This window comes from Micromys minutus (genome assembly GCF_963924665.1).
Source record: "Micromys minutus genome assembly, chromosome: X".
In the NCBI taxonomy this organism is placed as follows: domain Eukaryota; kingdom Metazoa; phylum Chordata; class Mammalia; order Rodentia; family Muridae; genus Micromys; species Micromys minutus.
Genome location: NC_137970.1, coordinates 14,528,515 through 14,544,191, shown reverse-complemented (window position 1 = coordinate 14,544,191; position 15,677 = coordinate 14,528,515). Strand labels below are relative to the sequence as shown.

The following is a 15,677-nucleotide window of genomic DNA, read 5'->3' as shown; positions in this document are numbered from 1 at the left end:
GGAGGGTGACTTCTGCCAAACAAGAGATTGAAGATCATTGGAGACACTGAAGTCACATTTCCCTGTACACTCAAAAAAGTTTCCTATACAACTGAGCTCAGAAAACATTACTAAAGCTCACATTGCAAATAGTTTAGGCTTTGCAGCCACATTTAATCTTTATGATACACTTCCTTCCTTCCTTCCTTTCTTTTAAAAAGGACCCAGCTTTCACGTCCAGACTGCCTCGAACTTCTAGTCTCAGCTTTCCAAGTAGCTGGGCACCACTGTGCCCAGTTAATTAATCTTTCTGAAAACAAAAAGCAACAACCATTCGTTTTTTAAAATTATATTTGTTAACTTTTTAAAAATTCTTTGAGACAGAGTCTCTCTGATGCCCCAAGACAGCAGGAAGTAGCCAATGAGACCTCTCACTGCCCCTATTCCCCGTTCACCATCGGCCTCCCCCTTACCTTTTTTTCTCCTTTTTACGATAAGAAAAGGGGAGGAATGGCAGCACTAGGACTGCTCCTGCAAAGTTTTTCTTTCTTCCAAATGTACTTAATCTCTACCTATAATGTATACATATGTGTGTTCTAGCATCTTGCAAGTCCAGGCACTTACTACATCTAGAACAGCTCCAGAGAAGCAACCTCCAGATGCTTCAATATTCTCTCGCAGACACAGCTACTTCTACTGGACCTGTTCCTTCTGACCTATTCTCAGATGGCTCCACTGACCCTGGACAGCAAGGAAACAGCCAACTCTAAGACTGAACAAACATCCCTACTCCCACTTTTCTAGACTTCAGAAACGTCGCCCCCAAACAATTGTGAAGCAGTCAGAGATCACAACGACCCTATTCCTGGTCCACCATCACCTCTAATTTTTCTTTTTTAATTAAACCAAAAGGGGGGGAATGTTGGGATTCTGAAAACCCCACCCCTCAGTTACCTGGCAGTAGCCAGGCATGATTCACCCCAGTGACCTGCCACTATAAAAGGGGCTGCTTGCCACCTCCCCTCTCTCTCTTGGCCTCTTGAAGTCTTGTTCTCCCCCCCTTACCTCTCCTCTTCCCTTTCCCTTCCCCCCTCTCCCTCCACGTACTCATGGCCAGCCTCTACTCCTCTCTTCTCTCTCTCTCTGCCTCTACTACCCTCTTAACTCTTCCATGACCTGAATAAACTCTATTCTATACTATACCTTCGTGTGGCTGGTCCCTTAGGGGAAAGGGATTCCCAACATGGGCCCCCCAGAGGCATCTCCCTTGTCCCCAGGCCTCGCCACACCTCCATGGGCCATACCCTCCCCATTCTCCTCATCCTTTTCCTAACACATGTAGTCCCACCTGTTCTGGAACTCACTCTGTAGACCAGGCTGGCCTCAAACTCGGAGATCCACCTGCTCCTGTCTCCCAGGTGCTGGATTAAAGGCCTGTGCCACCATGCCCAGTATATTTTATGTATTTTGCCTGTGTGTATGTCAGAGCCTAAGGAGGCCAAGAAAGAACATCGGATCCTCCAGGAGGCGGAGTTACAAGTGTTTATGAATCTTTTGATGTGGATGCTGGGAATCAAGCACTGAACCATCTCTCTAGTTCAACAGTTTCAAACAGTGCTTCTCAACCTGTGGGTTGTGACACCCTTGACAAACCTCTAGCTCCAAAAATATTTACGTTACCATTCATGACAGTAGCAAAGTTACAGTTATGAAGTAGCAACTAAAACAATTTTATGGTTGGGGGGGGTCACTGCGACATAAAAATTACTGAGCAGTTGGTTCTCAACTTCCTAATGCTGTGCCTCTTTACTACAGTTCTTGTTGCAGGCTCCCTGGTTGTTGGTTCAGTGTCTCTGAGTCCCTATGAGCCCTGCTTAGTTGATTTTGTGGGAAGTGTTCTCATGGTGTCCTTAACTCCTCTGGCTCCTACAACCCCTCCTCCCCCTCTTCCTTGGGGTTTTTAGAGCCGCCTAATGTTTGCCTGCAGGTCTCAGTATCTGCTCTCATCTGGTGCTAAATGAAGCCATTCTGATAATGGGATAGGCAATGGATTGTTGTTCTGGCTGGCATTGCAGGCCTCTCTGAAGGCATCTTCTTAATTAGTTATTGATGAGGAGACCCCAGCCCATTGTGGACTGAGCCACTCCTTGGCTGGTGGTCCTGGGTTCTATAAAAAAAAAAGCAGGCTGAACAAACCAGTAAACAGCACCCCTCCATGGCCTCTGCATAGCTCCTGCCTCCAGGTTCCTGCCCTATAAGTTCCTGTCCTCCCTGCTTTTGATGATGAATGTGTAACTGTGAGAGAAATAAACTCTTTCCTCCCCAGGTTGCCTTTGGTCATGGTGTTTCCTCACAACAACAGTAACCCTAATTCAGACAAGTTGGTCTTAGGAGTGGGGCATTGCTGTGCCAACCTTGACCATGTCATTTTGAGAAGGGTGTTCAATGTTTGATGAGCTGTTCTGTAAAAGGTTGGAAGATGAGACTTTGAGGACAATGCCAAGGATAGAGATCTGGCTTGTGAAGTGACAGAAGTTTAAAGACACTCCTGGGGCCATTTGTTATTTTGAATTAATATTCTATGGTTCTGGTCAGTTGGGGCTTAAGATTTAACAAGAGAGAAAAACCGCTTAAATGAACCCTTTGCCTTGCTGGGATATTCAGTGCTGCTCAGCTGGAGATCAGAAAGAAATGGTGATTAAGAAGAGACTAACAGGTCTGGAGAGATGGCTCAGAGGTTAAGAGCACTGACTGCTCTTCCAGAGGTCCTGAGTTCAATTCCCAGCAACCACATGGTGGCTCACAACCATCTGTAATGATATCTGATGCCCTCTTCTGGGTATAATGAGGGCATATCATGCAGATAGAGCACCCATATACATAAATTAAATTTTAAAAAAAGCAGGTTGTAGGCAAGCCTATAAGGTATTAATTATCATGCAGATAGAGCACTTATATAAACAAAGTAAATAAAAAAGCAGGCTGTAGGGAACCTTGTAGGACATTTTCTTAATTAATGATTGATGGGGAGGGATCAGCTCCTTGTAGGTGGTGCCATCCCCGAGCTAGTGGTTCTGGGTACAACCTGAAAGCAGACTGAGCAAACCATGATGAACAGCACCATTCCTTCCATAGCCTCTGCATCAGCTCCTGTTTCAGGTTCCTGCACTGTGTGTGTGAGTTCTGCCCTCACTGCTTTTGATGATGATATGGAACTGTGAGCGAAATAAACCCTCTGCTCCCCAAGTTGCCTTTGGTCATGGTGTTTCATCACAGCAAAAGTAATCCTAACTCAGATAGCAAAAGTACCACTTCTCCTTGAGGACAGGTATTCCTTTTGTGAGGACAGGGACTTATGGATAGGATCACATTAATCTGCTATTCTTCATGGAGTCAAACATGCCACTGAGAAGAACAAAGTCAGGGAGTCTTCTTGCACTCTCTATTTTACTGAGTCAAACAGGCTTCTGTGCATATGTTCTGCAGAAGACAAGTCCATGGTATTGGCTCCTTTGAAAATTCAGAATGACATTTCATGTGTGTGTGTGCACATGCGTATGCATGTGGAGGAGGCCAAGAAGTCAACTTTGGGTGCCTTCAGTCTCTACCTTACTTTTTTCAAACTGCTTTTCTCTGTGTGTATCTCTGAGTGTAGTGTGTTGGTACAGTTGTTATATGTCACATAGTCTACTTTATTCCTTTGAGACAGGGGTTCTCCCTGAATCTGGAAGATATATATATTATATATATATATGTATATATAATATCATACACACATATACACATACACATACCCATATGCATAAATAGGCTAGCATCAGCAAGCCCCATACCTTACCTCAGCACTCAGGTTACAGGCATTCATGAGACCAGACCCCTGTGTCATATGAGTGCTTGTATGTGAACCCAGGCCCCTTAGGGTTTTGCAGCAAGTACTCTTAACCATGAAGCTGTCTCTCCAGTCCCCCACCCTCTCCACCTTATTTCTGAGTCTTTTTTTTTTCTCATTGAGGTCTTTCTATGGAGTGCTTACTGTCTTGGAACACCTAGATCTTTCTGTAGACCAGGCTGGATTTGAATTCAGAGATCTGCATTCATCTGCTTCCCAAGAGCTAGGATTAAAGGTATGCTCCACTAGCCCCTGGCAAGACAGAGTCTGAATTTGAGCTTTCTGACTTCTCTAGATAGGCTGGCCAGCAGGCCTCGGAAATCTTCCTAGTTTTGTCTCCCTGGTGTGGAGATTATGGGCACATGCTGTACTGGTTTTTTAAAATGGCATTCCAGTCATTTTTGTTTATGTATGCCTGTGCATGTATGCATTTATGAGTGTGCCACGTCACACTTGTAGAAGTCAGGAGACAATTTATCCATGGGTCTCGGGGATTGACTTCAGATCATTAAGGATCTGTAACTGGTACCTTTACCCACTAAGCCTTCCCCCCTAGACCCTGGCTTTAAACAAATATAAGTTCTGGAGATCCAACTCAAAATTTCATGCTTTTATCACAGGTACTTTAGTGTGTGAGCCATCTTTAGCTCCATGTTCTAGAAAGAACTCAGGTGATCAATTTCCAGGTTACCTTCAGTATGTCTGTATAGATTTCATGGTTGTGATCAGAGACATTGGGCTCAGGGGATGTACCTCAGTTGATAGAGTGCTTGCCTAGAATTTTCAAAAGCTGAAGCTTTATATGCCTGGAATCCCTTGAGAGGTAGAGGCAGAAGGTTCAAGGTCATCCTTCGCTACATTATAAGATCAAGGTTAGCTTGATCTTAAAAATAAGAGTAGGGGGCTAGAGAGATGGCTCAGTGGTTAAGAGCACTGACTGCTCTTTCTAGAGGTCCTGAGTTCAAATCCCAGCAACCACATGGTGGCTCACAACCACCTGTAATGGGATCTGATGCCCTCTTCTGGTGTGTCTGAAGACAGATGCAGTATACTTATGTATTTATATATAATAAATAAATAAATCTTTAAAAAGGGGAGTGGGGTTTGTGCAGTTTCTGATCAAGGTATTGGTATTAATTGGGATAAGTATTATGCTATGCTAGTTGCTAAAAGAAACTCAAGGACTTGATAAGTGTCTTGGGGTTTCTATTGCTGAGATGAAGCACCATGACCAAAAATCAAGCTGGGGAAGGAGAGATTATTTGGCTGATATTTCCAAATCTTAATCCATCATTAGAGGAAGTCAGAAGAGGATTTCAAACAGAGCTGGAACCTGGAGGCAGGAGCTGATGCAGAGGCCATGGAGGGATTTCACTTACTGGCTTGCTTTCCCTGGATTGCTCAGCCTGCTGTCTTATAGAACCCAGGTCTACCAGCCCAGGGATGGCACCACCCACAATGGGCTGGGTCCTCCCTCTTGATCACTAATTGAGAAATTGGGTCTCATGGAGGCATTTCCTCAACTGAGGCTCCTTTCTCTGTGATAACTCTAGTTTTCTTCAACGCCAATGTTAATATGACACAAAACCAGGGGGAGGAATTTCCAAGGGTGGGGCTAGGAGGAGAGGAGGGAGCTAGGATGTAATTGGGATGTAATGTGTTTAAAATTATATAAATTACAGGGAAAAAGCAGCCAGTACAACAAGTAAATATTTCTTTCACATATAAAACCCAAAGAGAATGTTGACTGCTGGTAATTCACAGACCCAGACAAATTTCCTTCTATGGCTACTTTCATCAATATACTTGGAGTTTTCACTGTTAATTTGGTGGGTAGGGAAGCAGAAGGCAGAAGCTCTCATAAGAAGCTTTGGTGGCCCAGACCTGGAAGTGTTAGATGACCGTCTGCACAGAATTCCAAGTCAATCTTTAAAAATGATTCTATTGATATAAAATCACAGTGACTGATGTTTGTTTTCTTTTATGCAGGGATAGGACCCAGGGATTCAAGCATGCTAGACATTCAAGCATGCTTTGCCCTCAACCCTGGGACAGGAATTCTTTCACTGCAAAGGGAAGAATTTCTCTATAGGCTCAAGTATGTGTTTCCTGTCTGGTCTCAGGAGAATGACTATATTAGCTGGTAAATTAGAGCCATGTTGGGGGGGTGCACTCCTTTAATCCAAGCACTCAGGCAGAGACCAGTTCAAGGCTAGCCTGGTCTACAGTGAGTTCCAGAACAGCCAGAGCTGTTTCATAGAAAAACCTTGTCTAGAGAAAAACAGACAAACAAAGATGAATTTGAGGAAGAGGAAAGAATATGAAAAAACGATTTTTCTATACATACTAAGATATAAGATCATTCCTTTTAAAGTCAGAAGAGTGGCTTTCAGTGGTTGGTTAAGCCAAAGGGTTACCATATAATAATCCAGGTGTCACATGAAGACTTTAACCCAGAGGGTTATGGACCCTTTTAGGAGAATGAAATTTGTGCATGTTTCTGTTAATATCTGTTCATATGTTATTAATCCAGGGGATGCTTCTAAAAACATACTACTGCGCGCTGACATTTGCTTCCATGGACCGTCCATGGTACCACAAGGCAAACAGTGCTCTTGCTTGAACTCTTCTGCATTTAAAAACCTTTATGCCCGACACAAAATAGTTCACAACATAGGCATTTCTTACAACCCACAGGGACAGGCTGGTGTAAAAATATCCCAAAGATTCGTCGGACAAGAATTGTTTTTTAAAATCCAGGTGTTTCTGTACGGTGTTGGAACTAAGTTCCTGGAGGTAAACTGATTACAAAATCCTGTGTGTGTCAAGCTGAAGGTTCTAATGCAGGTTCTAGACACATGTTTATGGCAACTCAGATTGTGACTTGTGTCTTTTTTTCCTGGCATGCATTCCTATGTGTCTGTGTATGTGTATTACTGCGAGTAGAGGTGAATTCCCATGTGTGCAAAGCCCAGAGCACAACCTCAGGCATTGTTTGACACAGCACATTTTTATGAGTCTCTCTCACTGGCTGGGAACTTCCCAAGTAGGCTAAGTGTGTTTGCCAGGAAGCTCCAGGGGTTTCCGTGTTTCCATCCGTACTGGGATTGTAAGTATGCTTCCGTTGGATGGCCTGTTTTACCGGAGTTCTGGGGATCAAATTGAGGTCCTGGTCTTTGTAAGTCAAGCAGTTAACTAACTGATGTACCTCAGCCATGGTTTTGTTTTAAAAGAAGTGAAATGTCACCATGTTGTCCAGGCTAGCCTTAAATTTTTAGCCTCAGGGATCCTTCTGCCTCAGCCTCCTGAGTAGCTAGAACATTTATTAGGGATATGGTTTAGCATGTAATTTACTTAGCATATACTAGAAGAAAGAATAGGAGAGAGAGGGAGGAAGAGAGGGGGGAGAAAAGAAAAGACATTTTATACTTGGAGATGTAGTTACTACTAGTATTTCACCTAGGACATACGAGACCCCAGGACATTCGAGACAATAACAACAAAACCCAGAAGCCAAGTGGTTTGGACTTCAAGTGTGTGCCATTATACCCAGCTTAGAATATGGATTATTTAACAAGAACAAGACAGTTTTGGTGTTTTCATATTCATTCACTCCTTAGATCCCTCTAAAAGTTTGACTGAATGTTCCTATTGAGTTCAAAGGCAAACAGTTTCTCTACAGCTCCGGGTGAAGGTGCCGGCTGGGAATCATACTGTCCTGTACAGAGTTTGGACTGTGGTTACTTTCAAGGCTGTGTTTCTTTTGTTGATTCAAAACAATGGGCCCACGGGACTATGGCAGTGGTGACACACGCCTTTAATCCCAGCACTCAGGAGGCAAAGCAGACAGATCTCTGAGTTTGAGGCCACCCTGGTCTACAGAGTGAGTTCCAGGACACAAAGAAAGTCTTTCAAAATGAAAAATGAAACAAGACAGTGGAGCCCCATACAGATTAAAGCAAGCCTTTCGGGATAAGGCCATGGCCAGGCTTGCTTCAGAAAACTCAAAGTTCCTGTTTCTGATCCTCTTGCCTCTTCTGTATCCAAGTGCTGGAATTGCAGGCATTTGCCACGATGCCTTTCTGTGCTTGTGTGTGTAGGTGTGGTGCTGAGGACTGAACACTTAGGCACTCTGTCAACTGAGATACACACCCAGGCCTTTGAAAGGCCTCTTGCTTAAATACAATTGATTCTAGTAATTAACACTGCTAACTAGTCCTGTGGCTTTTCTTTACCACAGCATAAATGCAGCCCATGACCTTGCACATTCTTAGCAAGTGCTCTTTCAGTGAGCTCCATTCTTGATAGGGGACCATTTCTAGAGAGAGTCAAGTTTCTAGAAAATATGAGAGCACAGATTTCTGTAAAAGAGTGAAGAGTTTCTTTTGGAAAAAGTTTCTGTTGAGGTTCAGAAAATGTATTTTCTACATACTCTGGTCAGATGTCCTGAGACAGCTGGAAGGTCTGGCTCCATGTATAGGTCAGGACAGGGAGCCTTGTGTGGCATTATCACACAGTAGCCATGCAGTAGGCAGAAGGTCTTATGCCAGGTGAAGCTTTGGTGCTTAAGACTGGCAGGGTTCGGTGTTCGCAGCCTTTGCTGTGCCACCGCCACTCTCTAAAACCAGCGCCGCCTCTCCCTTGCTGAGTGTAAGTAAGGAGGTGCCCATACCATGACTTGTACAAAGCAGACTGCCCGCAAATCCACAGGTGTGGTAAAGCACCCAGGAAACAACTGGCTACAAAAAGCCGCTCTCAAGAGTGCGCCCTCTGCTGGAGGGGTGAAGAAACCTCATCGTTACAGGCCTGGCACTGTGGCACTTAGCGAAATCAGACGCTATCGGAAGTCCACCGAACTTCTGATTTGCAAGCTCCCCTTTCAGCTCTGGTGCGAGAAATTGCTCAGGACTTCAAAACAGATCTGCGCTTCCAGAGCGCAGCCATTGGTGCTTTGCAGGAGGCAAGTGAGGCCTGTCTGGTTGGCCTTTTTGAAGATACCAACCTGGGTGCTATCTGTGCCAAACGTGTAAGAGTTATGCCAAAAGATATCCAGTTAGTGTGCCGTATACGCAGAGAACGTGCTTAAGAGTCCACTATGAGGGGACACACTTTATAATAAAAATTTTCCTCTTCTTCCTGTTATCAGTAGTTCTGAATGCTAGATATTTTTTCCATGGGGTCAAAGGTCCCCAAGTATATGATTGCGAGTGGAAACACAGGGGACAGAATCGGGTATTGGCAGTTTCTCCACGTTCATTTGTGTGTGAATTTTTAATATAAATGCAAGATGTAAAGCATTAATGTAAGCAGAATGTTTCAATGACATTTCAACGGTTCAACTTTATAACAATTATAAATAAACCTGTTAATTTTTTTCTGGATGGGCTGGAGAGATGGCTCAGTGGTTAGGAGCACTTGCTGCTCTTCTAGTGGTCCTGAGTTCAAATCCCAGCAACCACATGGTGGCTCACAACCATCTGTAATGGGATCTGATGCCCTCTTCTGGTGTGTCTGAAGACAGCTACAGTGTACTCATATATAATAAATCTTTAAAAAAGAATTTTAAAAAATTCTGGACAATGCCAGCATTTGGATTTTAAAAAAAATAAGTAAATTTTTTATTGACAGCAACTAAAAAAAAAAAAAAAAAAAAAAAAAAAAGACTGGCAGGTATGTCTGCTAGTATTTCTGATAGGATCTTGCTATATAGACCAAGCTGGCTTTTTGCAATCAACAAATTAACTCATTTTATGTGCATAGTGTTTTGCCTGCCTGTATGTCTGAGCTCTATGTGCATGCCTGGTATTGAAGATCTGAAGAGGGTCTCAAGTGGCCTGGAAATGGTGTTAAAGGTGCTCGTGGGTGCTGGGAATCAAACCTGAGTCTTCTGGACTGCTGAGCCATCTCTCTAGCCTTTTTGTTTTGAGACAGGGTCTCACTATGTAGCCTTAGATGGCCTAGACTAGGCTGACTTTGTATCTATAGAGATCTGCCTGCCTCTGCCACCTGAGTGCTGGGATCACAGTCAAGCATCACTATGCCCAATTAAGAAAGGACTTTTTGAAACAAGTTCTAAACCAAAGTCTGTGTTATACGTTGGATCCTAGGTTCCTGCAGTACAGTAAAGTTGGAAATTCAGGACTTATTGCTGACAATGAAAGCAATGGCCTCTACACGATCAGAGCTCCTGGAAATTTCTGTAGAGAAAAGTCAGATCTGTAAAAGTCAGAAATCAGTTTATCACAAGTGGGTTATATTTAGAATACTTCATGGAGGGCAGAAAGGCAGCCTAGTGGTATGGCAGGGATGTCCCTGCCTGAAGTCTGAACATAATCAGAGAGATTTGAGGCTCCCTGGGGTCTGGAAAGGCATCCCCTTCATGGGTGAGTGGTACAGCGAATCCTTCCGTCCTGCGGTCAGAGATTCCTAAATGGGAGAAGGTAGGGACCGCTGCTCCTATCCAGATCAGGATGGGTTCCTGTGAATTTGAGAATTTCCAGGCACAGTGGCTCATGCTCAAAGTCCCCAGCACCTGCAAGGCTGAGGCAGGAGGATTACCATGAGTTCCAGGCTAGAATTTGGGATACTTACTGAGCAGAAAGCCAGACTGGGTGACATAGAGTGAAACCCTGACTCAGAAAAATTGAGAAAAACAAAACAACTAGACAGAAGCTTAAACTGCATGCCAAGTCTGAGGGCAACCTGGGCTGCATGTGACCAGAGGAGAGAAAGAGAAGGAAAGATGGTTAGAGGGATGGACAGAGGGAGAGGAAGAAAGGAGACAGGGAGGGAGGGAGGGAACTATGGAGATTGAAGAAAGAGAGGGAGGGAGATAAAGAGAGAGAAGGAGAAAGGGAGGGAGAGAAGAAGAGAGAAGGAGAAAGGGAGGGAGAGAGAGTTTACAAGAGCAAACAAGAGACCTAGTTCCATGGGGTCTCATGGCTAGCCTGTGCTTCCAGCACCAGTCAGGGCAGCTGTTCCTATAAGAGGGTATGAACCTGGGATCTCTTATCAAAATAAGGCCAGGAAACTATGTACCAGCAGTTCTGAGTAGACTTGCTATTCAGATAAGGGGTATCTGCAAGGTGTGAGAGCTGAGGGCTGAGCTTCTTTTGGGGCATATATATGACTTTTATAGGTCCATAGCCATTCTGGACAGTCTCTGAAAGGAATGTAAATTATTGTGATTTATTTTTATTTTTGAGATCAGATCTCCCTCCCTCCCTCTCTCTCTCTCTCTCTCTCTCTCTCTCTCTCTCTCTTTCTCTCTCTCTCTCTCTCTGTGTGTGTGTGTGTGTGTGTGTGTGTATTTCACTATGTAGTCCTTGAATTCATGACAATCCCGCTTTAGTTCTTGCTCAGTGTTTTAAAGGTGCTTAGTCATCAGATTTTCTGTCAAGTTTGTGTTGTCACACTGTGTCAACGATGGCCCGGAGTCCTGTACAACCTTACATGTCTCCTCACCTGTTATTGTACAAACAGCTCCACATGCTGTTAACCTACAGCTTGGTGACACCCTTGCTGTCGCACACCACCTCATCCACAATTAGCCAGTCATACACCATCTTACAGTGACATACGGAGCCACCTGGATGCCGTCCACAAGACTTAAAATACATGATTCCATTTATGCGTCATGATTTTTGGTTGTGAAGTATTATACCTGCAACCTCGTCCAGTAGTCATATATGTCACTTGGATGCTGTCACCCAAGAACCATGGAAACCACTCCATACTCACTCGACACTGACATTTATTTAGCCAAATACCAGCGCATGTCTTCAGGTTCAGGTTTTCGGTGGTTTTAGTTTACATCTTTGAGAGTACAGGGCAAGGAGATGATTGGGCTGTAAAGGCTGGTGGCTCGAAGAGGAGAAAGAACCAGGCATGGTTGCAGATGCCTGTAATCCCAGCACTCAGGAACTGAGGTAGGAGGATCTCAACTTGGGGCTTAGCCTGGACTACATAGGGAATTAAAAGCCAGCCTAGGCTGCATAGTGAAACCCTGTCTCAAAACAAAAAACCAAAACTGAAACAAAGGAAAATGTCAGGTATGACAATGCATGCCTTTAATCTCAGTATTCGGGAGGTAGAGGCAGGAGAATGGGAAATTTGGGGTCATCCTTAGCTACATAGTTCATAGGCAGCCTGAGCTACAGAAGATCCTGTCTCAAAAAAAAAAAAAAAAGAAAGAATGAAAAAGAAAAGGTGGAGGAGGGGTGTCTCCTCTGCCACAAGGCCATTTTGTGTATCTTCAAGAACTGAGTGGAGATACTACAGTGGTGCTGGCACTGGTCGGGACAGGACCTGTGGGGAAGGAGGCCGTAGGCGATCCCAGCAGAGGGCCAGGGAAAGGCATGAGATGGCTGACAGGCCCTGACAGCACCACAGGTCCCAGGCCCTGGTAAAGATGGGCAGTACCTGCAGTGCCCAATGCCAAGCCTGAGGCCACCTCCCCACAATTCCCATTATTGCTGCTACCAGCTACCACCATGAAGCCACCAGCTGGTCCTTCAGCCGCTCCTGCTCCTGCCAGACTTGACCCCCGCTTCTTTTTTCCTTTTCCAGATGCCTTTCGGTTCCTCGTCTGGATTCCATCTTTTCTCATGGTCAGTGGACGGTTCACCTGTAGAAAGGGAGACCGCAGGGTTACCAGCTCTGGCCCTTTGTACAGATATATCTGGACTAGGAACAGCCTCTTAACACCACTTTAAGAATGGGGAATTGGTTCAATGGCTAGAGTTAAATACCCAGCGTGGGCTGGGGAAGTGAAACCTGGGGTTGAGTGGCCCTGATCTCAGCTCAGAACATCCCCGTACACTGGTAAGAGGTAGCCAAGGCTTAGACCATGGGAGTTGAAAGGTGGTGGAAGGGGCAAGGAGGAGAGAGAGGACGGATGGGAGGAAGCTTGAGGTGGAAGTTGTGGAAAGGGCGAGGAGCAGACAATATACCAGTTCTGAGAAGAGAAAGAGGAACGAAGAGAGGAAGCAAAGGCCGAGGAGCCGGGAGCTCGCTGTGAGGACAGGAAGCAACCTGGAGGATAGCACACCTGGTGGAGCTTATAGTAGAGGCCACAGGCATTGCACACTGGTTCTCCGCTGGCATTCCTCCGCCAGAGTGTTGTGGTAGTCGTTTGACAGTTAGTGCATTGGGTACCTGCCCGTTTGCTGACAATCTGAGGGACAAAAGAACAGGAGATTAGTGCTGGAGCAGGTAGAAGTCAGGGACAGGGCCTTACAGCCTGAGAAAAGAGCTGAAGGGGTTGACAGTCATATTGAAGGCAAGGGTTTCTATCTGGGATAAGAAGTTTATTCATCCATCCATCTGCGTATCTATGTGTGTATATATCTATATATCTAACGAGACAGGGTTTCACTGTGTAGCTCTGGCTGTCCTGGAACTTGCTCTGTAGACCAGGCTGGCCTCAAGCTCATAAGACATCCACCTACCTCTGCCTCCCAAGTGCTGGGATTAAAGGCATGTACCACCACTGCCCAGCAAGGAGTTCATTTTATAATCTATGTGAGACTTCTTCTACCTCTAGTTTTTGACTTTGACCACATATCAGAATACTTTGGAGGAAGACATGGGTATAACCAAGAGACAGACAGGAGGAGGACCATAACAAATTAAAAACCAGTACAGTATACATAGTTCCAGACCACCCAGGACTATATAACAAGGCCCCATTTCAAACAAAAACCAAACCAACCAACCAACAAACCAACGAACAAATCAGACAACAAAGCAAAACAAAAAAACAAATCACAAGAATCTTTTTGGAAGCTATAAAAGTTCCTGGAGCTAGGGGTGTGATGCTGTAGTGCCTGCCTAGTATTCATGGGGCCTTGGGCTCCAACCCAAACACAAAGAATGAACAAACTCTTGTTGCCCAGTTCAACGAAGTCATCACTTCTGGAAAAAGGGATCCCGGAAGATTACAATGTGAACCGTAAGTAAACACCCCTCTGTTAAGAGTGAAGGTAAAAGTTTTCAGGCAAATTGAGAACAGGGTTTCTGTTTGAAACCTCAGATGGGAGTTCTAGGTAGTTAGCAGAATTCCTGCATAGGAAAGGGATGGATGGTCCCCTATGGATGAGGGCAAGTATGCTATGTGCAGAGACAAGTATGAGTTGGATGGGATTCTTGTAGGACGGGAGAATATGGGTTCTTATCTTGGGCAGGAACAAGTCTCCTGTCCTATCAGACAAACCTGTGGTCTAGGTCTTACCATTCGCTTCTTGGGCCGGATGAGAGGCCGGTTCTGACCATTCATCTTGTGATATAAGCCACAGGCATTGCACAGGTAGTGACCTGTCCTGTCCCTCCGCCACAGTGGAGTGGCTGTTGCTCCACAGTTCACACACTCTCTGGCCTCTGGGAGATGGGGAGAAAAGGAAGCAAGGCTCAACTTAGCTTTGTCTCAAGCCACCTAGCCCAACTCAACCTCCTCCTGGTCCCTTTTCTGAGAGCCTCACCACAAGGGGCCAATGGTAGGCTTCCATGAAACTTGGGGGAAGAATAGGCTGCCGAGCTGAGAGGGCTCCCAGTGGGAGAGAAGAAAGGACTGGGAAAGTCAGCTCCCCCATAAGCACTGCTAGCGACAGGGAGTGATGTAGGCAGTGCGGTCCCCAGGGTCAAGAGGTCTGGACTTAGCCGCTCCGTCTTCAGGGTTTCCAAGAATGTGTTGCTGCTCTTCCCATCTGGGTCTTCTAGGGCCTGGGAAGGGGCATCCTCATGGCTGGGACACACACTTGAGGCGGGGTAGAGCGCCGTCTTGCTATAGGCCCAGCTAGCATAAGGTGAGCCCCCTGGGATGCCCTCCATACTGTTGAGCAGTGGGTACACCTGAAAGACTGTTGGAGGGGTACAGAGAGGGAAAAGAAAACAGCAATAAACCTAAGGTTTACAGTGAAATGGTATTCATCAGTCTCAACACGGTGGCTAGTTTTTCCAGTCTTCCTACGACAGTCTCTGGTTGCTGGGTAACTCCTGAGTTCTGTGTGCCTCTGGTCACTATAGCAAGGACAATCCCCTCCATCCCTTTTTGATCTATTGAGCGTGGAAGGCTACAGGGCAAATGGCAAATAAGGCAGCTTCCTACACACGTCCAGCCTGGATGCTCAGTGTGCTCGGTCCAGTTTGGCGGACCGAGAGGACTGGTTCCCAGGACAAATGGGCAGCACATCCATCCACACAGCTTCTAACTCTTCCCAAGCCGATCTCATAGAACTGTGAACTAGCTAACCTTCGCTATGGCAACCCTGACCGCTTCCAGCCAGTGGCATGGCAGCAGTTACCTGGGGAGTGTCTGTAGGCCTCAGCTTCTCTGTAGTAGGCCAGTGCAGTGGCTGCTGCTGTGGCTGCACTTGGGGAAGTGGAGGAAGATGCTGCATCCAACCCCTCAGGCCCAGAGGAAAAGAAACCCGCTGAATCTGATGTTGAGGACACCAGGGCAGAATCCACAAACTGGGGCAAGGGTTCTGAGGTCCCCAGGGCCCCTAGGCCAGGAAAATCCATGGGGACACTGGGGTTTAACCTGTGAGGACGGAAAGGGTTGTGAGACACAGAAATCCTCCTCTTCATCCTTCCTCTTCCTCTTCGTCTGTCACCTGAGACTCTGTCTGATCTCAGATCTTCTGGATCTCAGATTCTTTTCCTCGGCTTTCATTTTCTCTCTCCCTCAGCTGCCATCTCTCCTGTCTCTCTTTCCATCATCCTTTTCTGTCCATCTTCCCGAGCTCTTTCCCATCCTCTTAATCCCTTACTTGTCTGTCTTCCCCACACCCTCAATTACTCCTTCAGTTTG

The 15,677-nt window shown here is 45.6% G+C and overlaps 1 protein-coding gene across 1 annotated transcript; it reads right to left on the bottom strand.

Annotated features, from left to right (window-relative positions):
• Positions 1-12,122: 12,122 nt before the first annotated feature.
• On the bottom strand, positions 12,123-15,388 carry GATA1 (GATA binding protein 1; the record flags this gene model as incomplete). Its single annotated transcript, XM_080911024.1, has 5 exons — positions 12,123-12,494; positions 12,918-13,043; positions 14,100-14,245; positions 14,347-14,724; positions 15,169-15,388. 5 exons carry the CDS (start codon positions 15,386-15,388, stop codon positions 12,123-12,125), a joined length of 1,242 nt encoding a protein of 413 aa, XP_080767150.1.
• Positions 15,389-15,677: the final 289 nt, after the last annotated feature.